Source organism: Onychostoma macrolepis, chromosome 08 (assembly GCF_012432095.1).
Source record: "Onychostoma macrolepis isolate SWU-2019 chromosome 08, ASM1243209v1, whole genome shotgun sequence".
NCBI lineage: Eukaryota > Metazoa > Chordata > Actinopteri > Cypriniformes > Cyprinidae > Onychostoma > Onychostoma macrolepis.
Window position 1 is genome coordinate 16,104,660 of NC_081162.1, and position 21,187 is coordinate 16,125,846.

Consider the following 21,187-nt stretch of genomic DNA (forward strand, 5'->3'; position numbering starts at 1 on the left):
AAATAAAAAGCCTCCCCCACACACCACCCTCAAAACATCTTACTGGCAGCTCACATAAGTTAAAGAGACTGAGAGGATCAGATAAGGCAAACAGTGGAACATTTTTTTATTTTCACTTTTCTTTGAATATAAACATGTACTAAAAGTAATAAAATGTGATATCAAGTCCTGGTATAACCTGTTAACACTGCTGAGGAGAACAATACAAAAGCCTGCTGACAGGTTGCACATTTAGTGTTTTGCAAAATACCGGCAATATTATAAAGTACTACACAAAGTATACAAAATTAAAATCTGATTTCATATAAAGGTATCAGACAAAAGGGTGCAACAATCAGGAATCGGCACAGATGGAAGTACTAAACGATCAACAAGTGAAAAAACAAGCTGAAATAAGTGACCATGCATTCTGTTAACATTAACTTTTTGCCCTAGTTTCTCCTCAACCCGAAGAGACACGCTATTTGAGATTTGAGCATTCAAACTTTTTTCCTCTCCCACCCACTCCCTTAAACTAAAGGCAAAAGACTTTCACTCATACAAAAAAGAAACCCATAGTAAATCTACACGGCTAAAGAATTAGCCAAACATTTAGGGCTAGCTAAAGTAAAGCCAACCCTAAAAAGAGACTATTAGATTTCAGTGCAGAAGATAAGCAAAGCTCACTCAAGGCTAAGCCAACATATACATGACTAGAAGGTCCTTAGTCATCAAGAAAATCCAGAAGGTCCTCGTCATCTTCATCCAAAAGAGTTAGGGCAAAAATGTAGCTCCAAAGTTGGATGCCATCAATGCCCAAGTCCTCCAACACCTCAGCTGTGTCCTGAAAAAATAAATGTATACATTTTTCTTTTAAAATGGCTAACTGATGTTGTCCAATACAGCAAGCTTAGCACTGCAATACAGCATAGTGAACATTTTCCAACTCAAAAAAAAAAAAAAAAAAAAAAAACCAAAACTACAGTTAAAAGATGTACATACAATTGACAAAATGCATTACAAAATTTTTTTCCGCAAAATTAGTCAAACAAAAATCGTTACCCTGCGTGCAGAGCGCCTGCGACGGTGTGTGTGATTAGGGGGCATGTCATGGCTGTAGATACACTCCGACTTAAAGGGGCAGCATCCGTGACGCATGAAGAAAGTGCACTTTAACTTACTAGAATAAACAAAATTCCAGAGTCAATGTAAGGGATCAAATAAACAATTACAAAAGATTTGACGGCATGTATGTAAGCCATTCTAACCTGCTTCTTTCTTTGAAAGCGGCTATCAATGATGCCTTTTCCTCCCCATCACAGACCCAGTGCTTGCTGGGAATGTAGAAGGAGGATTTCACTCTGCACTGTGGACAGCCCCTATTTTAATCAGATTTAAAAAAAAAAAAATAATAATAATTTTTACAATTAATATACATGGCTTTGTGCACAAAAGGGAGAAAGAAGAAACTCACTTGACGACATCCTCCTGGAAGTCCTTGGTTTTCCGCCATGTAACAATGCAGCTGATGCAGAAAGCATGATTGCAGTTGGGTAGGATGCCATAACGCCGTTCCTGAGAGGTGGATTTCTCAGAAATTTTGTCCATGCAGATGCCACAGGCCACATCTTTGCTTTGGTCAAAGGCCCTTGAATGCTGCTGCTCCGTCGATACTGCAGCGCCAACCTGATCTGGTCTCTCTGGTGAACCAGTCACCTATGATCCAATAACATTTCATTAAACCCAGGCCGATTAAACCCAGATAGCTTCATCTAGGAGCTACAGAAATGTGTAGTGTTTGTGACCTGTGTTTCGGCTTCAGATACGGTTACTTTTTGGACTTCGGCAGGTGCTGCTCCAGGTACAAAAGCTGCAGAGCTGTAGTTATCTGAAGAACTGGAGTCTGTAGCACCGATTTGTTGTAGCGGTCTCATTGCATCTGAAGAGGACATCAATTAAATTCATAAAAGGAAAACATGAGGTGTAGTGTCAAAGAAAAGCCTGAATAAGCAGTAATACCTTGCTGGGGAGGTCCATCTGCCACAACCCCGAACTCTTCCTCCTCTGCAATGCCTGTAGTCAAGCGCTCAAAGTTCTGCTGCAGCATGCTCATACTTGTGACTAGAGGCTCTGAACCCCTTCGATTCAGGCTGTAGGCTCCTTGAGGTGGAAGAGAGGGCTCAGATCCTCGGCGGTCAGCCAGAGAATGTCCCACCAGCGCTGAGGGGAACACCGCAGGTGCTGAACCACGTCTGCTGCTCCCTGAAGAACCTTCACCCGCTTGAGGAACATGGAGATACCTGCAAGACATACAACACTTAAAACGCTTTTCTAAATACATGTTCAAAAAAAGGCCAGCTGGCTCCTTACCTGCAACGGTCACCAAACCAGCAGCCACCTTTCTGGAAGTACCTACACTGAACTTGAAACGACGGTGCCGCAGGAAACTCGTGTAGATAGTAACAGCTTGGACCATAGCGACAAGATCCATTGATGAACTGCCTGCAAAACACAACATGCTAATTGCATACATTTGTTGACAACTGCAGCACGTCCTTCACAAGTTTTTGAAAACTTGCAACATTTAATTAAAAAGAAAAAAGGGGGATAGTAGCAGTTTTGAACCCTCGAGCATTACTTCATGTTGTTATTGACTACCAAAGTACACGGAAACTTTATGACTTTAGAACTATAAAAAAAAAGAAACTTGCAACGGTTTTTTTCCAACTACGTTGCAGTTCAGAGTATAATAAATATTATGATGTTCGTTGTAACAGCACTGATCTTTCTACGAAAACAAAAACAAATCGCTTGCTGCCGTAACCGGATGTAAACATCTGCGCCGAGAAACGTTAAAGCAGGAAAAGTCACTCTTTCAAACAGATGATCGGGGCTAGAAACGAACTTTTCATCCAGTCAAAAAGATGAAACTACCTGCAGACTTCTCTTTCCACGTTTGAGCTGCCTTTTCTCGACCGTCTACACGATGTGCGATACCGATCCATTTTTAAATCCTCCAAAAAGCTTGATTTAATGCAGTTGTAAGAGTAAGTAAACGGATTAAAGAGTTGAAGAGTTGGAGAGAGAGAGAGAGAGAGAGAGAGAGTGAAGCGCTGGAGACCCACGTCACGCAGAACGCGCGCTGACCAACCAGGGGCGCCCGTGTCATTTCTATAGAATAAACAGCGAGTTTGGAGAGTGACATCTATACAAACGAGACTTGGGTCTCACAATTCATATAAACTTTTAATTTCTTTTTCTTAACTTATTTTTCCCCCAATTGTTTGCTTGGTGGTACTGCAACAATCCAAGAACCAGTGATTTGTATACTAGTGGAAATGCTAAGAACTGAAGTAACGTATATACCCACCTACAAACTGCACTGCTGTCTTCTGGGCCTTTGGATGATTGTGCGTCCCTTTCCATCTTGCGCTTGTCCCTCTTTGCCTGATGGATGGGTAATGGCACGCACACTTTTATAATTGTTGGGCGGGGCCTTCCCATTTGGACGTGTGATGGACAGGGAGGCATCTTAAATCGTGATGCCCAGTGAGGGTCCGAATCAATTACAGCAAACGGTTCTTTCGAACACAATTGGTTCAGATGATCAATTTAGAGATTCTTGTATATCATGGTGCAATTGCGTTATTTTGCGATACTTTCCTTCATATTCATATTTATTATGGCTGTGTCTAAATATAACAATATAATAACACTAATTATATATACTAAATGTAACGAGATAAATATAACTAAATATGCTATTTAAAATCGGCTCTGATAAGTCGATTCTCTGTTCAATATGACTCGAGAACCGAACGGACCGATTCGATTCGCGAACTAATCAATCTGAATTCAGACACACTATTCAGTAGTTCAAACTCGCTTATGAAGCATTTTAACCGATTCTTTAAAAGATTCGAAAAACAAAAACTATTCGTTACGATGCAACATTTCATTCACTTAAGCTTGACAGTTAGACCAAACTAATCGTGAAATATTTGCACCGGATAAAACGGGAGGTTTAGTCAAACAATAAAGGGTCATTCATTGACGCCAATTGTTCCTTATTAAAATGTTTAATAATTTTTCACACATTTTAAATAGTTTGGTAAACCGTGATTAAAAAGATTACACTAACATATATATTTCATTATGACTGCAAATTGCTTGTGAAATATAGTTATATCTGAAGCTTTTCATAAATCACAAAAAACTTAAGAGATGTCTGGAATTGTTTTACTGTGAGCCAAATAATATCCCACAAATCATAACACTTGTGCATCTTGTCAGTGAAGCAAGACATTGCTGAGATGGGCCAGAGAGAACGATACTGGTGAACATGTGGTGTGAAAATAGATTCAAAAAAAGTATTTTTAAAATAAGAAAAGAAAAAAAAAAATTTCTTATAATTTCATATTATTATGCTCTCTAGTTTCACAGTAACAGGTTTCTACATGATCATAGACATCACTCTGACCTCAAGTTCCATCTTGAATAAACAGATCAGAAAAGCAAATTTCAGCCATAAGAGAAAATCTCAGATATTTCTGAGAGACTTCTGGATGTGAAATGGTAGATGTGTTGCACATCATAATAATACCAATTAATGTAATTCAACATCAAAAATGCTTTTTAATGCGTGTACACTGAATTCCCAAATTATTCAGCACTGTTTTTGACGAGACCCGTTCTAAACTCAGAAGTGTCCAAGTTACTTCAATAAAGGACAATGCATGTGTTTACTCAAAATCCATGCATCCATGTACATACAACTATCATGACATGATCATTCAGTAATTAATTAATGCATCTGATTTAAAGAATTAATTTAAGTTTAGATGTGTACTATAAATCAATTTGACCATAATGTTCAAGTTTGAATGTAACCACAGACTGCTTGCTTTCAATCACTCATTACATATTCATAAAACATGTTCAATCAACATATAATGGAAGACCTAATTTAATACAACTGCTCATTAAGGAGACAATGAGATCGAAGTGATGTCATGTCTCAAATCAGTAAAATGACTTTAAGACTGGTACCGGACAGTGTGCTAAAATACAAGTACCATCAAGGTACTAGACCTTAACAAAGAGATCAGTACAGAAGAATTATATAAACATATAGCATGTGAACAAACATTTCCTTCCATACAGCTGAAATTATCACACTGTTGTAGGTTTATCCCAAAGAGTGAATTATTAAACAGATTTGTCTTCAGTTTCAATACCAATATATATTTGTAGCAGCTGACGCTGAAAACACCACCCTTGACAAAGTAACATAATTCCAAAATAATATAACTGACTGCTGTACAGTTTTGTGAGGAGTCTAACTTTTACTTTAGTAAAAGTGCCTAATCAAACAGAATCAGTAGGAAAGAAGAACTACAAAATAAAAGCCCTACAAACACATACGGTGGCATTACAAGAGCTTGACTGTGCTCTGATCTCCTCAAAGAAACATACTAGATATCACTTGCAAACCAAAACCAGGATGGAAAAGACAACTTGTAAAGGTGTTAGCCCTCATCAAGCAAATGAAGAATAACATGATGGTGGTAGTAGTAGTAGTAGTAGTAAACGGTGCCTAGATGTTCTGCGTCCTTGATTTTAAATAAAAAACACTCCGCAAAAATCAGAGAAAATGTCAGTATTCAAAGTCAATATTTGTAAAAGTCCTTTACAAAAATCCATTTAAAAAAAAACAAACAGCACCGCAGCGCCATTAATATGTGTGCACTCTCTCCGTTCAGGAGAGAATCTGAAGTCCATTCTTCAGTCAGGTCCTTGCATGTCAGTACATGTCTTTATAGATCTCCTGTAAAAGCGGGTGGAGGGAGGTCTCAGATTCAGTCTTTTTGATCATCTGAACCAGCTGGGCGTTCTCTGTGACCAGCTGTCTGAGGTCAGCCATCTTCTGGAGCAGTTTGGGGAAGAGATGAAGAGAGTCAGGGTGGTGCACCTGAAGATGCTGGTCCAGAGCTTGCAGGATGCCATCCTGGATCTGTTCGACCTGCTTCACGTTCATCAGCCCGGGACGATCTAGAGCAAAGAGAAACCATTTTTAGCATCCATTTTCTTCTTTAGCTATTTTACTGACATGTGAACATTACAATTAATTGGTTTACATCCAGTGTAAAGTGTGCTTTTTCTTGTTATGATAAACAAGCTTTTGATCTCTTCTAATGTTTGGTTCTCATTTGTAGATGTAAAGTGTATAAACAACAACAAAGGACATTTGAAAACATACTGATCAAACAAACACCACGGCCTTACCTCCGCACAGTATGATTGCTGCCACAAACAGAGCCAGGTCACTGTCATCCAGCTCCAGGGCATTGAATTTCACCGCAAACTCAAATTTGGGCTCCATGATCTCGCTGAAAGGTTTGCGTAGACTACGCAGGAACTCTCTCGTCACAAAGCCCTTTCCATTGGCCACCAGCAGCCCGTCTTTATTCATGAGTGATGGGAGCATTGCAAATATGGCCTCATGGACTCCATATTTTAACAGCGTTACCTGAGAGAAAAAGTGGGAGATGACTTTAGTGGAAGAATGTATAATAAATACAGGAAAAAAACATCAATCCTAGCAGTCACTACTTGAAATGAATAAACCACTAACAATAGATTTAACAGGTTACAAGGTAGCAAAGTAACAGTTCATTCTCACCTGATCATTAAGGAAGAGATCCACAAAGCCAGGGATGTTTTTGGCAAACTCTGTGAGCTCTCGCACAGTTTCAACTGTAGTACACTGGCAGCGGTAGAAGACATGGACCCCGATCTCTTTGTTGGGTGGTGCTCCATTAAGCTGGTTCCAGACCAGCCCGTTTTCTGCCTGCCACAGTGAGTCCATATCATGGATCACAAAAGGCTGGAGATGAAATGAGAACTTAAAAACAACTGGAATAACTACAAATCAATCATATACTATTTTGTGTAAAAATAAATAAACAAACAAACCCACAAAAACATTATTTTAAAATCAGTTAACATCAAAATAAATATTGGCTTATCGTATCTGCCGGAACTTCAGTAACATGCATCCTTAGACTTTCTAAAGTAGACCATATGAGAAAACTGAAATTGTCAGTGAAAGCTGAGCATGTACCGATGTGCAACTCGTCTTGCCCGTGAGGATGCTCCGTGCTTTCTTCTTGGTCATGTTGAGGTTCCTCAGGTAGGATGTGTTGACATGTTTGGCCAGTGTTTTGAGGTCAGCTCCACTAGAGCTTTGCAGTTTCTCCCCAGCGAGGAGCCCGGCCACTAGCTTCTTCTTCTCCGCCTCTGGCATACGTCCGTACCTGATCGCTGAGGCAAAGATACAAAAACTAGCTCCATTTATCACAAAATAACCCAGCACACATTTCAAAATAAAGCAACAATTTATGAACACTGAAATATTAATTGCAGAGTATGACTATTAAAGGAATCATTGACAAAAATGTACCCACCCCCAGACCGTCCAAGATGCTGATGAGTTTGTTTCTTCATTGGAAAAGATGAAGTGAATGGGTGCCATGCGTCACTGTTTGATAAAACAGTGACGGTGAAACATTAAAGCATCCTAATGACGGATATGTTTCTAACAAACACACAGACTAGAGTTGTGTGGATTATTGAGATGTTTTTATCAGCTGTTTGGACTCTCATTCTGACGGCACCCATTCACAGGATCTACTGGTGAGCAATATAGCGCTAAATTTCTGCAAATCTGTTCTGATGAAGAAAGAATCTATAATCTCGGATGGCCTGAGGGTGAGTAAATTTTCAGCAAATTTTAATTTTTTTGTGTGAATTATTCCTTTAATATTCAGTTTGCACATTAAGTGGGATGTAAAATGAGAATCAAAATTCTGAATGCTTTAAATTGTGGTTATATGCAGGCTGCTCACCATCATGTGACATGCCCAATGCCAGACACTTCTGGAAGCGACAGTACTGGCATTTGTTCCGGCTCTTTTTCTGGACTTTACAGGCACGCTCACACCGCTCATACTCCAGCTTCATACGAATGGTGCGTCTGAAAAACCCCTTTAAAAAAAGATGACACTTCCTCACTGAAAAACAGCAAGGCAAATATGCGCTTGGATTGCTGAATTATTTCACCACAGAAACGCAACTTTAAGCATTAGGAAGCCCAGTGGTTTTATTTAAGATGCTGTAAGAGATTTCAGTCATTTAGCTAAAATTAGACTGCCTCATCCCTTTAAACAAAAACTCCTCCAAAATTCCAGCCAATGCACATGCAGACTGGGCTTATGATTGGTTGAAAAAAAAACAAAAAAAAAAAAACTGCCAAATGTGATTTCTCAGGAAATCTATTTCAGTGATATCTGTTAGAAAGCATCGCTTACAGCACCTTTAATGTTGGTATATTATAGATGACGTTTATTTTAGGCCACAAATCCACCCACGGTTTGTGAAAAACCTTGACTGTAGTAGTTTGGACAAGTTCAGCAAAATTACCTTGCACCCTTCACAAGCATGAACTCCATAATGAAATCCTGAGGCTTTATCTCCACATATGCGGCACTCAACGTTCAGGCCCATACTACTGGGATCATCCCGACCCAGCCGTAACTGGTCTGACAGCGAGAGAGAGGGGTTCTGTAACGGATCTATAAATGTGAGACAGACACAGAAAGAAATTTTTTAAAGCATCTCTTATCAGAGCACTGCAAAAGTATATACCGTATTGACCCGAATATAAGACGATGTTTTTTCCTTGGAAATACATCTGAAAAAACGCGTTCGTCTTATATTCAGGGTCTAGACTTTGACATGTCAATAATACACCCACAACAATAGGTGGCGCCAAAAACGCATAAAACGAGTGTGCCATGAAATATGTAATGTAATGTGTGTTGTAAAGATCGCGAATGAAAACAAATGAAAAAGAAAAGCTTACAGCAGCATGATCGTGACTGTCATGTTAGCCCGATGGGACCAAACTTCCTCTGTAAGTGATTATAAAACATAAGACAGTACCCAGATTTGAAGACTACAATAAGATTTAACGTCTACTGATAATAACATTTTGGTAGGCTACTATGAGTTGGATAGCCTAAATGTTATATAATTCAGATGGGCTACCTGTTATTTCAATGGTATATCAAAATTTTCCAATGTCATTGTTGATACATTTTACCAGTATTTACCATACTTTCAAAACAAAAATTAGAATTGGAAAAATATGCAATATGAAAATAATTTAAGAATCAATGTGTTTTACAGATTTTACAAAAAAAAACAAGATTTGGTTTTCAAAAAGCCTTTTTTCAACAGGTACATCTGGAAAAAGGGGGGTCGTCTTATAATCAGGGTCGTCTTATATTCGGGACAATACGGTATTTTATGGATAAGATATTACTAAAGTATTTATTTACATTTATTTTAACATCAGAAAGCCTGACAATGAATGTCTATTGAAAGTTTTGATGTCAGAAAACAATTCTCTTCTATATTTTACTATTGATTTATTGATTTTAATCTCCTATTAACATTGTTTAAAGTTTCAAAGCCAACAAAGGATAAAACTAAGTCATGAATAAGTCATAAAAATATTATATATAAATAATAATTACATGAAGATAATAACATATAATAGTAATAAATATAGTATTAATAATAGTAATAAAATGTATTTATGTTTTGCTGTCCACATATACACATATATACACATACACACACACACACACACACACAGGTGCATCTCAATAAATTAGAATGTTGTGGAAAAGTTTTTATTTCCGTAATTCAACTCAAATTGTGAAACTCGTGTATTAAATAAATTCAATGCACACAGACTGAAGTAGTTTAAGTCTTTGGTTCTTTTAATTGTGATGATTTTGGCTCACATTTAACAAAAACCCACCAATTCACTATCTCAACAAATTAGAATATGGTGACATGCCAATCAGCTAATCAACTCAAAACACCTGCAAAGGTTTCCTGAGCCTTCAAAATGGTCTCTCAGTTTGGTTCACTAGGCTACACAATCATGGGGAAGACTGCTGATCTGACAGTTGTCCAGAAGACAATCATTGACACCCTTCACAAGGAGGGTAAGCCACAAACATTCACTGCCAAAGAAGCAGAGTGCTGTATCCAAGCATGTTAACAGAAAGTTGAGTGAAAAAAGTGTGGAAGAAAAAGATGCACAAGCATCCGAGAGAACCGCAGCCTTATGAGGATTGTCAAGCAAAATCGATTCAAGAATTTGGGTGAACTTCACAAGGAATGGACTGAGGCTGGGGTCAAGGCATCAAGAGCCACCACACACAGACGTGTCAAAGAATTTGGCTACAGTTGTCGTATTCCTCTTGTTAAGCCACTCCTGAACCACAGACAACGTCAGAGGCGTCTTACCTGGGCTAAGGAGAAGAAGAATTGGTCCAAAGTCCTCTTTTCAGATGAGAGCAAGTTTTGTATTTCATTTGGAAACCAAGGTCCTAGAGTCTGGAGGAAGGGTGGAGAAGCTAATAGCCCTAGTTGATAATAGCCATCACAGTCTGTGATGATTTGGGGTGCAATGTCATCTGCTGGTGTTGGTCCATTGTGTTTTTTGAAAACCAAAGTCACTGCACCCGTTTACCAAGACATTTTGGAGCACTTCATGCTTCCTTCTGCTGACCAGCTTTTTGAAGATGCTGATTTAATTTTCCAGCAGGATTTGGCACCTGCCCACACTGCCAAAAGCACCAAAAGTTGGTTAAATGACCATGGTGTTGGTGTGCTTGACTGGCCAGCAAACTCACCAGACCTGAACCCTATAGAGAATCTATGGGGTATTGTCAAGAGGAAAATGAGAAACAAGAGACCAAAAAATGCAGATGAGCTGAAGGCCACTGTCAAAGAAACCTGGGCTTCCATACCACCTCAGCAGTGCCACAAACTGATCACCTCCATGCCACACCGAATTGAGGAAGTAATTAAAGCAAAAGGAGCCCCTACCAAGTATTGAGTACATATACAGTAAATGAACATACTTTCCAGAAGGCCAACAATTCACTAAAAATGTTTTTTTTTTTATTGGTCTTATGAAGTATTCTAATTTGTTGAGATAGTGAATTGGTGGGTTTTTGTTAAATGTGAGCCAAAATCATCACAATTAAAAGAACCAAAGACTTAAACTACTTCAGTCTGTGTGCACTGAATTTATTTAATACACGAGTTTCACAATTTGAGTCATTTGAGTGTTACATCTCCGGCTTGCCGGTAAATGTGTATATATATTTCTGAGTGTGTCTGTGCAGGAGAAGGTGTGGTCTGCATTCGTCCTGATTGGAGATCACGAGATATGGGAGATCCTGATTGGCTGCCTTCTAATTGGTCTAGTTCTGGTTTCAGTGAAAAGGACCTCCTCAAGCATTCTAGGAGGCCGAATGTGGGCCATTTGTTTTGCTTTGGGTTGGGTTCCTTTCAGATGTGATGTGGGCGCTGTGAGAAATTTGCTTTTGTTCTAGTTACTTTTTAATTATGTTTGTTAATATTTAGTTTAAGGGAAGTAGGGAGTGTGACGCCATTTCTTTTATATATATATATATATATATTGTTTGTTCTATGTTTTGAGTTAAGGGAGTTAGGGAAGTTGTGTTGTATATTTTTCTTTTGTGTTTTATTTTGGTTAGGGAATTTAGGGTTTATTTAAACTAGTTGTTAGGTTTGTTATTTTGGCCTTGTCCACTCCTGAATTTGTCCCCTTTATTACTGGTTTTGTATTGCTTTATAAATTTGTTAATAAATGCACTTTTTGTTTGACGCTACCAAGGGAGTGAGTGCACATTTCATTTATGTTATGGCTGACCCTAGACGATCGTAACATGAGTCAATTCATTGAGATGCACCTGTGTGTGTGTGTATATATATATATATATATATATATAAACATGATGAAATGCAAAGTACAAATAAAGTATGCATAGTTGCATACAGTAAATATTCAATATCAATAAATGTTATGCTTTTCAGAAATACATTGATTGTATTTAATGATGTAGAAGCCTTTGAAAGCCATGTATCAAATATGACACATACATATTTTCAGAGTTAAGTGGGTGAAAAAAATCTGTCACAATATCATAATACTTGGCTCTGATGTGTAAGCGCAGTTTTACCTTGAAACATTTGAGCTGTTACAGGAGTGTCACTATTCTGTTGAGGACTCTCCTGCGACGTCCCATCTCCATTCTGTGGAGTGCCACCCCCCGATCCCTTGCTGCTGGGTGAGACCTCTAATCCTACGGCATCAGACGTCTCGCTGCCCTCCACCTCCTCACCCGACGCTGAGCTTGGCTCCTGTAGGTCTGATATCCCTCCACAGTCTGAGGATGCAGACTCACCTTCCTGGACTGCCATCCATGTTGTGTCTTCAAGAATCTGAACAGGATTCAATTCCGTCTGCGGAGAGGACCGGCCCTCTGAAACTCCTGTGAGCACGAGGGCCTCCTGGGCTGCTGCGACGTCTACGGGGCTGTCACATTTCTTTTCTGAGGTAGGTTGCTCAACCTGTTCCATGGTTCTCCTATATGGCTGCTAAATCTCATAACCATCCGTCACGTGACATTGCCTCTGAAAAGACAAGTAGAGAGAGTGAATTATTGCAATGGTGCATTAATACAACACTGTATCAGAATATGACCATCATCTCTGGTGAAGTGACCTGGTGTTTAGTGCACATGCTCCAGAGATAACACAGATGACCTGAGTTTGACCTGAGATCCAGTGCTGCTTGTGTCATTCCTAACTCCACCCCACCCCCGTTATCTCTCTGCTGACTCAAATAAAATTAAAGGGGGAAAAAATTTATCATGAAGATTTTTAAAGCACAGCAAGGCTTTGTTCACACTGCAGGAAAAACACAATTTTTTAATTCAGATTATTCATGTGCAGAGTCCGATATTTCAAAACGTATTGCAAAAGAGGGTTGTGTCAGTAAAAAAAAAAAATCATTCATTTTCCTCATAAAGATAAAGATTTTTAACAATAAACAAACTTTTTTTCATTAAGGCCACATTAAATTGATCAAAAGAGACAGTAAAGAGATTTCAAATATTACAAAAGATTTCAAATGAAAGCTGTTTTTCCTTTAATAAAAGAATCCTGATGCATCATAGTTTCTACTAAAATGTTAAGCAATAATATATTTCAACATTGCTAACAATAAGAAATGTTTCTTGAGCGCCAAATCAGCATATGAAAATAATGACCATGTGACTACATAAATATAAAATTGTATTAGTATTTTGTATTAATATTTCACAAAAATATTTCACATCATTTTCATTTTAACTGTAAATGCCTTTTTAAATTTTTTTTAAATGCCTATGAAGTAAATGAATGTGAAAATTCTCCAAAACCAAGCCTGCTGAAAAAGTGGGTGGTTACCGTGGCACTCTGTTAGCCACGTGAAATGTCAATCTTGTTTGAGGCCTGGCTCAAATGCTTTCTGGAAAAGAGAATCCTTAAACGTAGAGAATCAGAAAGAAGCTTTTGTCTTTTTTGGCCTTTCATTCATTCACCACTTCCGATTACATGACCTTTATCTTTTTGAGGGAGTCGGATGCAGACTGTGCCGTCAGCAATTTTATAGGTCTGTGGTATACTGAGTCTACACATACAGGGTTAGAGGTGATAAATCCATTATGAGACGCTGCGAGGTTGTTTACTTAAAAATATAACCCTGAAAAGAAAGCAGCTGTGGGAAGACTGTATGACCAATAGAAAGAGATCTAGCAAAAGACTTCGGTGTTACAGAACCTACATAATCAGGCCACCTGCACAAGAATAGTGTATCAAAACAGAATGAAAAGAGAAAGAATAATTGTGATCTTCCTTCCTCAAGAGACACAGAACTGACTGTGCCCATGTATGTTAAGCACAGGTCACATAACTTACATCCTACCAGAGAACAACAACAATCAGCCATGTCAAACACAGACCTGAATAAATGCTATTTGTAAAATACTGGAGAGATCCATGCTCTCACTCATGACCCATTTGCATGAGCAAACAAAAAAAACAGTCTGTCAACACAAAGGTCAAGATATATTGTGTTTCATCTGGTAAGCAGTGTACTTCCTCAGACTACAAGGTGTTTACAGAATGTCTTAAAGGGATAGTTTACCCAAAAAATGAAAATCCCGTCATCGTTTATTCACCCTCGTGTCTTTCCAAACATTCTGGGGAACACACACACACACACACAAATATATATATATTTTAAAGAAATCTGGAGTCTAAACAACATTGAACCACATTGGCTTTAATTGTATAGACAAAAAACAACAACAAAAACATTCATACACAGTTGTACTATGTATGAGAAGTATACAGTTTTGGAACAACATGAGGGACAAAACTATTAGACATTGGATGAATAAGCCAGTCACTTCCATCATAGCTCTCAGCATGGAGAACATTGATAACAGATGTGAGTGTTTGTTCATATGGAGGATAGAGACCCCTACCAAACAGACTACGTTTGTAATCCTTGGATTGTGACAAGAGGATTACGCCGTAGCCACATCAATGTTACTAACTAAGACAATGCAATTTTAAAAAATAAAATTAAAAAAAGTTACTGAACCACACTGGATAACATGAAAAAAACAGGACTTCATGTTAACTTATATACACGCACAGTAAATGAAGCGATAAGAAATGCTTTGAGCCACTGTTCAGACTTGTCAGCAACCAGTCGTTCTGGTTCTCAACCTATCTGCATTGTACTCAGGCTGCATGCTAGAGGCGACCCGCACAGAGGAACTAAATGAGTCAGTGTGCAGAGGTTTTTGTCAGACATGCATTCCAGTGTCTGGACCTCTCGGTTGCTTCATCCTTGTTTTTAAAGCAAGACACCACTGGAAAAACCATTGATAATATCCTAAATAACTCCACTTCAGTAGTACTTAGCTTTACTCTGAAGTTTTTACAGAGGGGTTTGTTCATATATCATTTACTTAATTTACATAACATTGTATTCCTGAAAACATGATTTTTTTTTCTGACTCTTGACAGTATTCTCTGATTCATTTATTTTCTGAGAGACAAAAAGAGAGACCCAATGTCCCCTCTTTAAAAACCTAAACAAATGAATCATACATTTTGAACCTGGCTATATCCAGTGTTCAGATTTCTGTTCTAGAAATGCAAATTAGTGCACATTTAGTAAATAATTTAGTGTATCATTCATTTGCCTATTTAAACATAATATTTCAGAAAACTTACAAAAAAAAATGTCTTATTGTGCTGTAATTATTAATCAACTGGGTAAGCATTGTGATATCTATCAGTAAAAAAAAAAAAAAAAAAAGACCTTTTTCGCCTGTGATGTCTTGCCTTAAGAGTTAAAGGACAGGAAAACTCTGGGCACTACAAAATTAATAATAAACTTGTACAAAACAACTGCTGAAGATTATATATAGTAGATCTTCACATTAATTGTTAAAACCTTAACCTTGTAATCAGAGTGAAAGCAGTTGGTCTTCGGTGTACACAAGGTCACACTTGATACTTCGACATGAAGCCTTTCAAATAGCCTACACAAAACAAACAATTCACTTATTTTTAGCAGTATAATGTACATTTAAAAGCTTCTTTGTGTCTATTAAAAGTGATACTGTCTGTTCCAGAAAACAGTACTCATCACACAATTGCTTAAATTGACATATAAATGTTTAATAAAGATATGTTGCTTTAATTGCCTGGTCATCTTTTTTTTTTTTTAAGAGCTAAAATTTTTTATAAGATGAAGTCAAAATATTTGTATAATGTGCCTACTAAAGTATTCCTTACGTTGCATCCTTGTTCCTTAAATTGTTAATAGTTAGCTGTTGAAAATCTAACTTAAAAGTTAACACGAACATCAAAGCAAAGCTTACAAATTTATAATACAGATGGTGAAACTTCAACTAAGAAACAGTGACTAACATGAAGCCCACTGCTGATTAACCTTAATTATACGTTGACAAATAACTCAATATAACCAAAAAGCTAGGCAGACACATCAACCTCACAGACAACAAATCTAGCTAGCTGACAAAAACATGGCTTCAAAACGGTGACATCAACTGTTTAACAGACTACAACATACACTTATTCTAATATGGACACATTTACTCTGTAAGTAATCGGTTGAAGCATATATGAGACTTTTAGCAAAACAGCGAGTTTTGGCTAACTAGCTGTTCTGGTTTACCTTGGTGTTTACGGGCCAGCTTCGAAGTTTCCCGGCGGTCGATAAAATACAAATACGCTCTTCGTACGTGAAGTTAAGTTGTTTTGAGACTCAACTGAGCTCATAGTCCGTCGGTTTACATCGTGTTTGACATCACTGCGTCCCTGTGTCTCTTATTCCACACATGCTAGTCCGAGGTTAGCGCTAGCTAGCTTAACGCTAACATGTTTTTGTTTTTTATTTTGATGTACACGCTTTCAGATTTCTCCCGGCTAAATAGGTTAAGATACCAAATACAGGCCTTTTCATTTCAGATTTCTGTTATATCCATTCTGCTTTAAAATCCAATCAGAAAACGGATCAAGCGATAACCATCGCGCTGTTATTCATACACCAACTTTTGCTCAATCTGGTCTAGTAACTCCATTCACTTTGATTACTCGGTTGTCAGGGATGACAGAAGTGAAGGAACTAGAAAAGATGCGCGTATTCTTTATAGTTTAGCCTGAAGGGGTCGCTCTTCGGCCCAAAGTAGTCCTTGAGGTCACTGAGCATAAAGCGCAAAACAAATGGTCGAACTCAATTTTACCACTTACATTTGGTACAGCCGTATTTAAAATGTATAAACATGCGAATAGAACTAAATACGCGTAGAACAATTCACATCTACAAGCGATTTTTCAGCTTGAGTGTAATAAATGTCCCTCACCGCGGTTTGACGTATGACCTAATCACGTGATAGGCGTTTGTCCAATGACAGCTCGAGCGGAGGGGTTTAGTTCAGAATCTGTTTTCCTTTCTAGGGTGTAGAGCCGGTTGTGTGGTTGACAGCTGAGAAAAAGCATGGCGTGAATGTTACGTAATACAATGTGGCTAGATCCAGCCAGCAGGAAATGGATGAATATTAATGCTGCTGTATGAATCATAAATGTTATTTCCCGCGAGGGTTGAAACCGTTCCGAAACGGGTTAGTTACTCTGTGCTCTGAGCTACTGGAAAATTCCATGTAATAAATATTGTTAAATGATAACAAATGAGCTCAATTTAATACATAAATACTAATAATAAGTTCCAAAGTGCTCCTGTAGATGGGGCCATTAGATCGGAGTCTAACAGTAAACAGATGGACTTCAAGTTAATAATGCATCACCAAAGGAGATATTTAGCTGAATGTCCTGCTCTGCCCATACAACGAAACAGGAGTGATAGAAATAGAATAGATTAAAAAAATTATGATTTTGTCTTGTTTTAGCTCTCAAATCTCTTCTTGAATATGGATTACAAAGCATTTGAGGACAAGTTTTTTCCTTGTATGATGTTAAGAGCGCTGCACTTCCTATTGCTCCTATAAGGATTTTTAGTAAATAAGACTACAGAACAATTGCACGAATGAGCATGAAATATTGATATTAAATACAGATATTGGCCGTATGCCACACCCACATAGGATGTTTTGTGGGATTGAATGGATTTAAACATGCCAATGGCACTTCAATTCAATTAATGTTTATTTGTATAGCGCTTAACACAAATCGTTGCAAAGCAGCTTCACAGAAAATTAAAGTTTCTACTTTATATTTAGGAGTATCTTATCAGTGGTGACTATATGTCAAGGTGATGTCCAAATGGCAGAAATTTACAGTAAAAAGCATGCAGTTAATGACATGAAGGCTTATTCAAACAGACAGTGAACAATATTAACAGCAATGATAATATGTTGCAATCAGACTTATAGCAAAATTTGGTAGTTTTGTATGTTGGTTCAGAGTTGGCATCATCTGAGGTCCTCTGAGGGGTTGGCGTCATCTCTTCTCAGGTGTTCGGTCATCTCAGATCTCTGCAAGGGTTGGATCCAGACTGAAGTAATTCCTAGTTACCTCGAGATGCCAATCCCGTAGCAGAAAAAGAGAAGCAAACAGAGAACAATTAGCATAGCTGCTGTTCAATCTAAACAAAAGAATGGTCATGTGCATTTGATCAGATATAACTGAAGTACAAGGTCGTGAGGTACATTTTGTGAATGCTTGGCTAATTAGATGTGTCTTTATTCTAGATTTAAACAGAGAGAGTGTGTCTGAACCCCCGAATGTTATCAGGAAGGCTATTCCAGAGCTTGGGAGCCAAATGCGAAAAAGCTCTACCTCCTTTAGTGGACTTTGCTTTCCTAGGTACTACCAAAAGTCCAGAGTTTTGTGACCTGTTGGATTGTAGCATGATAGAAGACTAGTTATAGGTACACAGGAGTTAAACCATTTAGGTCCTTATAGTAGTGTTACATCCCAGGACGTATGTGTTTTTTTGTTCTCGTGCTCGCGCTCTCTCTCTCTCTCTCTTTCTCTCCTTCTCTCCCCCTCTACTCACAAGTAGGAGGTAATGCATGCCATGGCTACAACCTGTCACCAGTGATTGGCTGTTCACACTGATTGGAAGATGCGAAGGAGCAGAGGAGATTTAAGCAGCATTTCCACCACAGAACAGCATGGTTGTGTGTGTTTGGAGGCTCTGTTTTGAGGTTTTTCTCCTCTTGGTTTTTCCAAGGGTTTGAATTATGTTTTGTTGACTGGATTCTCTTAGTGATTTGGAGTTAATCCACCTTCTGTTGTAACTTCCATCTTTACAACCAGAAAACATGTTATTGTAAGTTAATATTTGTTTGTATTTTGTTTCCTAACTGGATCTTTAACTTAAATTGGCATTGTTAATTTAGGACGGGGATAAGTAGAGAGGGGGTGCCATTTTTCTTTCTGGACTTGTTTTCTCCTGTTTATGTTAGTAAGGGAGTTAGGGTATTTTGATGTATTTGATGTATCATTTTTTTTATACTACCTGGAGCTTGTTTATTGAGGATGCAGGACAACCATCTAGCAGTGCAATAGTCCTATCTAGAGGTCACAAATGCATGAATTAGCCTTTCTGCAACTTAAACAGGTAACAAGTTCCGTGGCAATGCTGTTTTTGTAACATGAAGTATTGGCACTTATTGGTAGCATAATCAAATTAGCTCAAATATTTTACACCATATCATGCAGGTGAGGATGTGTAGTCTGAGCGAGTCACAGGCGTACAATCCAGCCCAGCAAGCAAAGCTGTGATTTCATCGTCTTGGTTAACTATAGACCCGATATAGTCCGGCTATCTTCTAGCCCAAATAACCTTGAATTTGGTTAATGTTGTTTTTCGCAAACTAACCTGTGAGATGTATGATATTCCATCATGTAAGCAAAGTCAACAGTGATTGCAAGGTGTTTGGTTTCATTTCTTTGACCTGTTCTTTGCGTAGCCTCGTTTTAGCTTGTAGTCAGACCGGCTATTTCTAGCCCACTTAATAGTCAAAACCGATTCTCTGTAGTTTTTGGTCAGGCAGCGCATGAGATGGTTGATATCCCATCATGTTCGCAGTGTCAATATTTACAAAAATGTGTCATTTCATGACATGGTCTATATGTAGCCACGTTTAGCTCTAAATTGGACGGGCTACATGTAGTCTGCTTTTAGCCCAAACCGGTGAAATCGAGGCAATCCTTTTAACGGCTTGGCTATAGCCCTATACCATGGCCAAAATAGCCTTAAAATTGTTTACATGTAATTTTCGCCCTAGCAGCTTCTTATCAAATGCAAGTAAACTTTTGAAACCTTTAAATTAGATATTTTATATTTTATTTAATTTTACAGCATTGTTAAATATATCATTATTTATTATGCCAAAAATAATGCGAATTTAAATGTTTCAAAAGTTTACTTGCATGACATTATCAAATGCATCCCACAAGCTGTTAAATGTTACGTTCATACACGCATGATATTATTTGACTGTAATTACATTTCCCAACCGCTAGATGGCAATCGTAGCCCAACTGAGAGGCAACGCGAGACGTGAAAGTTAGTAGAGATCACTGTTGTTTTGAATTGTTTTTACACGAGAGAGAAAGCGAGCACTAAGTTTACCTGTCGGAGAGCAGCGGGCAAACAACAAACGATAAAGCACACTCCTACTTGGTCTTTTAAGTATCTGTTTTCGTTTTGACGTGTTCATTATTTATCTGTATTTTGTTGTGTAGGAACCGTGAAATTTTAGTGAAGGGAGCAGATCGTAGTTGATAGTGATCAGTGATTAGGCCCACGGTTCAGCATGCATGTGTTCAGATAATTAATTGCAAAATTTAATAAGAGTTAAAGTTTTATCATTTGCATGTGTTTACAAACTCGAGCTATTTTAAAACGGCACAAGAAGAGGCGAAAGAGCAAACAACAGAACAAACACGGCTTTGACAAAGATTAATCTATATTAATTTATACAGTGACCGCACTGTAGAATTGAGGAGATCCGGGCATCAATGGTAAAAATTAAAAAAAAATATCCAAAACATTTCCTCACTAAAGCTCATCTTTGACGAAGTCCATTTATCTTAATTAAATCGAATTTGACTGAACAATGGCTTGTTACATCCAGAGAGAGCACGAGCTAATTGAATAGACTAGAGTATCTTTGTCATTGTACAAGTACAGTAAGGTTTATTTTGAAACTTCCAAATTGATAGTAAAGCTTAAAAATTGAAATGATTTAAAATGACAATATAAAATCATCAATTATAAAATGTTTGCAGCAGTATTAAAGTAGTGTTAATAGCTCAGATGTGCAATGCGGCATTAAAACCTAAACGGTACAAACAGAATTGTAATAAAAACGGTAGGGGTGAATGTATTATTCCATGTACATTTGAGGTTAATGTGTACTGGGCTGCTTTTTAGTTACAGCAGCTATCACTGTGTTATGAAGTCAGTTGAGGCAGAGACAGACTAATAGGGGAAAAACTTAAACTGCTGGAATAAAGAGTTCTAAAGGGGTAGTGATGGAAAACTTGCAGGTCAATGGGTATCAGTGTTTAAGGTTGGTAAACACTTGTACACTGACGCGCATAATACTACCCGCCTGACATTGGCATGTGTTATTCAGGAGTCAAAGGAAGAAACCTCAGACAGTGCCAGAAGGATGCTGGACAGGTAAAGCCTTCAAAA

The 21,187-nt window shown here is 38.0% G+C and overlaps 2 protein-coding genes across 6 annotated transcripts; both read right to left on the reverse strand.

Annotated features, from left to right (window-relative positions):
- Positions 1 to 91: 91 nt before the first annotated feature.
- On the reverse strand, positions 92 to 3,512 carry mkrn4 (makorin, ring finger protein, 4). 2 transcript variants are annotated; one of them, XM_058783931.1, is made up of 8 exons: positions 3,350 to 3,512; positions 2,350 to 2,481; positions 1,999 to 2,279; positions 1,785 to 1,918; positions 1,454 to 1,695; positions 1,248 to 1,358; positions 1,042 to 1,159; positions 92 to 823 (listed from the first exon to the last, which is right to left on the reverse strand). In XM_058783931.1, the coding sequence occupies exons 1-8, from the start codon at positions 3,508 to 3,510 to the stop codon at positions 704 to 706; spliced, it is 1,299 nt and encodes a 432-aa protein (XP_058639914.1). In that variant the 5' UTR covers positions 3,511 to 3,512; the 3' UTR covers positions 92 to 703. The 2 variants fall into 2 exon arrangements, with proteins under 2 accessions (XP_058639914.1, XP_058639915.1); XM_058783932.1 differs by lacking the exon at positions 3,350 to 3,512 and adding an exon at positions 2,914 to 3,067.
- A 684-nt stretch (positions 3,513 to 4,196) lies between these two features.
- Positions 4,197 to 16,838, reverse strand: ppardb (peroxisome proliferator-activated receptor delta b). Of its 4 annotated transcripts, none has more exons than XM_058783928.1 (9): positions 16,193 to 16,838; positions 12,656 to 12,766; positions 12,111 to 12,564; positions 8,461 to 8,612; positions 7,887 to 8,025; positions 7,103 to 7,302; positions 6,662 to 6,865; positions 6,265 to 6,508; positions 4,197 to 6,030 (listed from the first exon to the last, which is right to left on the reverse strand). In XM_058783928.1, the coding sequence occupies exons 3-9, from the start codon at positions 12,508 to 12,510 to the stop codon at positions 5,783 to 5,785; spliced, it is 1,587 nt and encodes a 528-aa protein (XP_058639911.1). In that variant the 5' UTR covers positions 12,511 to 12,564; positions 12,656 to 12,766; positions 16,193 to 16,838; the 3' UTR covers positions 4,197 to 5,782. The 4 variants fall into 4 exon arrangements, with proteins under 4 accessions (XP_058639911.1, XP_058639910.1, XP_058639909.1 ...); XM_058783927.1 differs by lacking the exon at positions 12,656 to 12,766 and adding an exon at positions 14,120 to 14,174; XM_058783926.1 differs by lacking the exon at positions 12,656 to 12,766 and having other exon boundaries at positions 16,193 to 16,837.
- Between the last annotated feature and the right edge of the window lie 4,349 nt (positions 16,839 to 21,187).

Coding starts and splice junctions, on each gene's coding strand:
- ppardb (XM_058783928.1), bottom strand. CDS start 12,510: ATGGAACAGGTTGAGCAACCTACCTCAGAAAAGAAATGTGACAGCCCC. Junction 6,866..7,102: donor GCAAGACGAGTTGCACATCG/GTACATGCTCAG, acceptor TTTCATCTCCAG/CCTTTTGTGATCCATGATAT. Junction 6,509..6,661: donor ATCTCTTCCTTAATGATCAG/GTGAGAATGAAC, acceptor TTTTTCTCTCAG/GTAACGCTGTTAAAATATGG.
- mkrn4 (XM_058783931.1), bottom strand. CDS start 3,510: ATGCCTCCCTGTCCATCACACGTCCAAATGGGAAGGCCCCGCCCAACA. Junction 1,160..1,247: donor GCTTTCAAAGAAAGAAGCAG/GTTAGAATGGCT, acceptor TGTTTATTCTAG/TAAGTTAAAGTGCACTTTCT. Junction 824..1,041: donor GCAGGCGCTCTGCACGCAGG/GTAACGATTTTT, acceptor TTATTTTTTCAG/GACACAGCTGAGGTGTTGGA.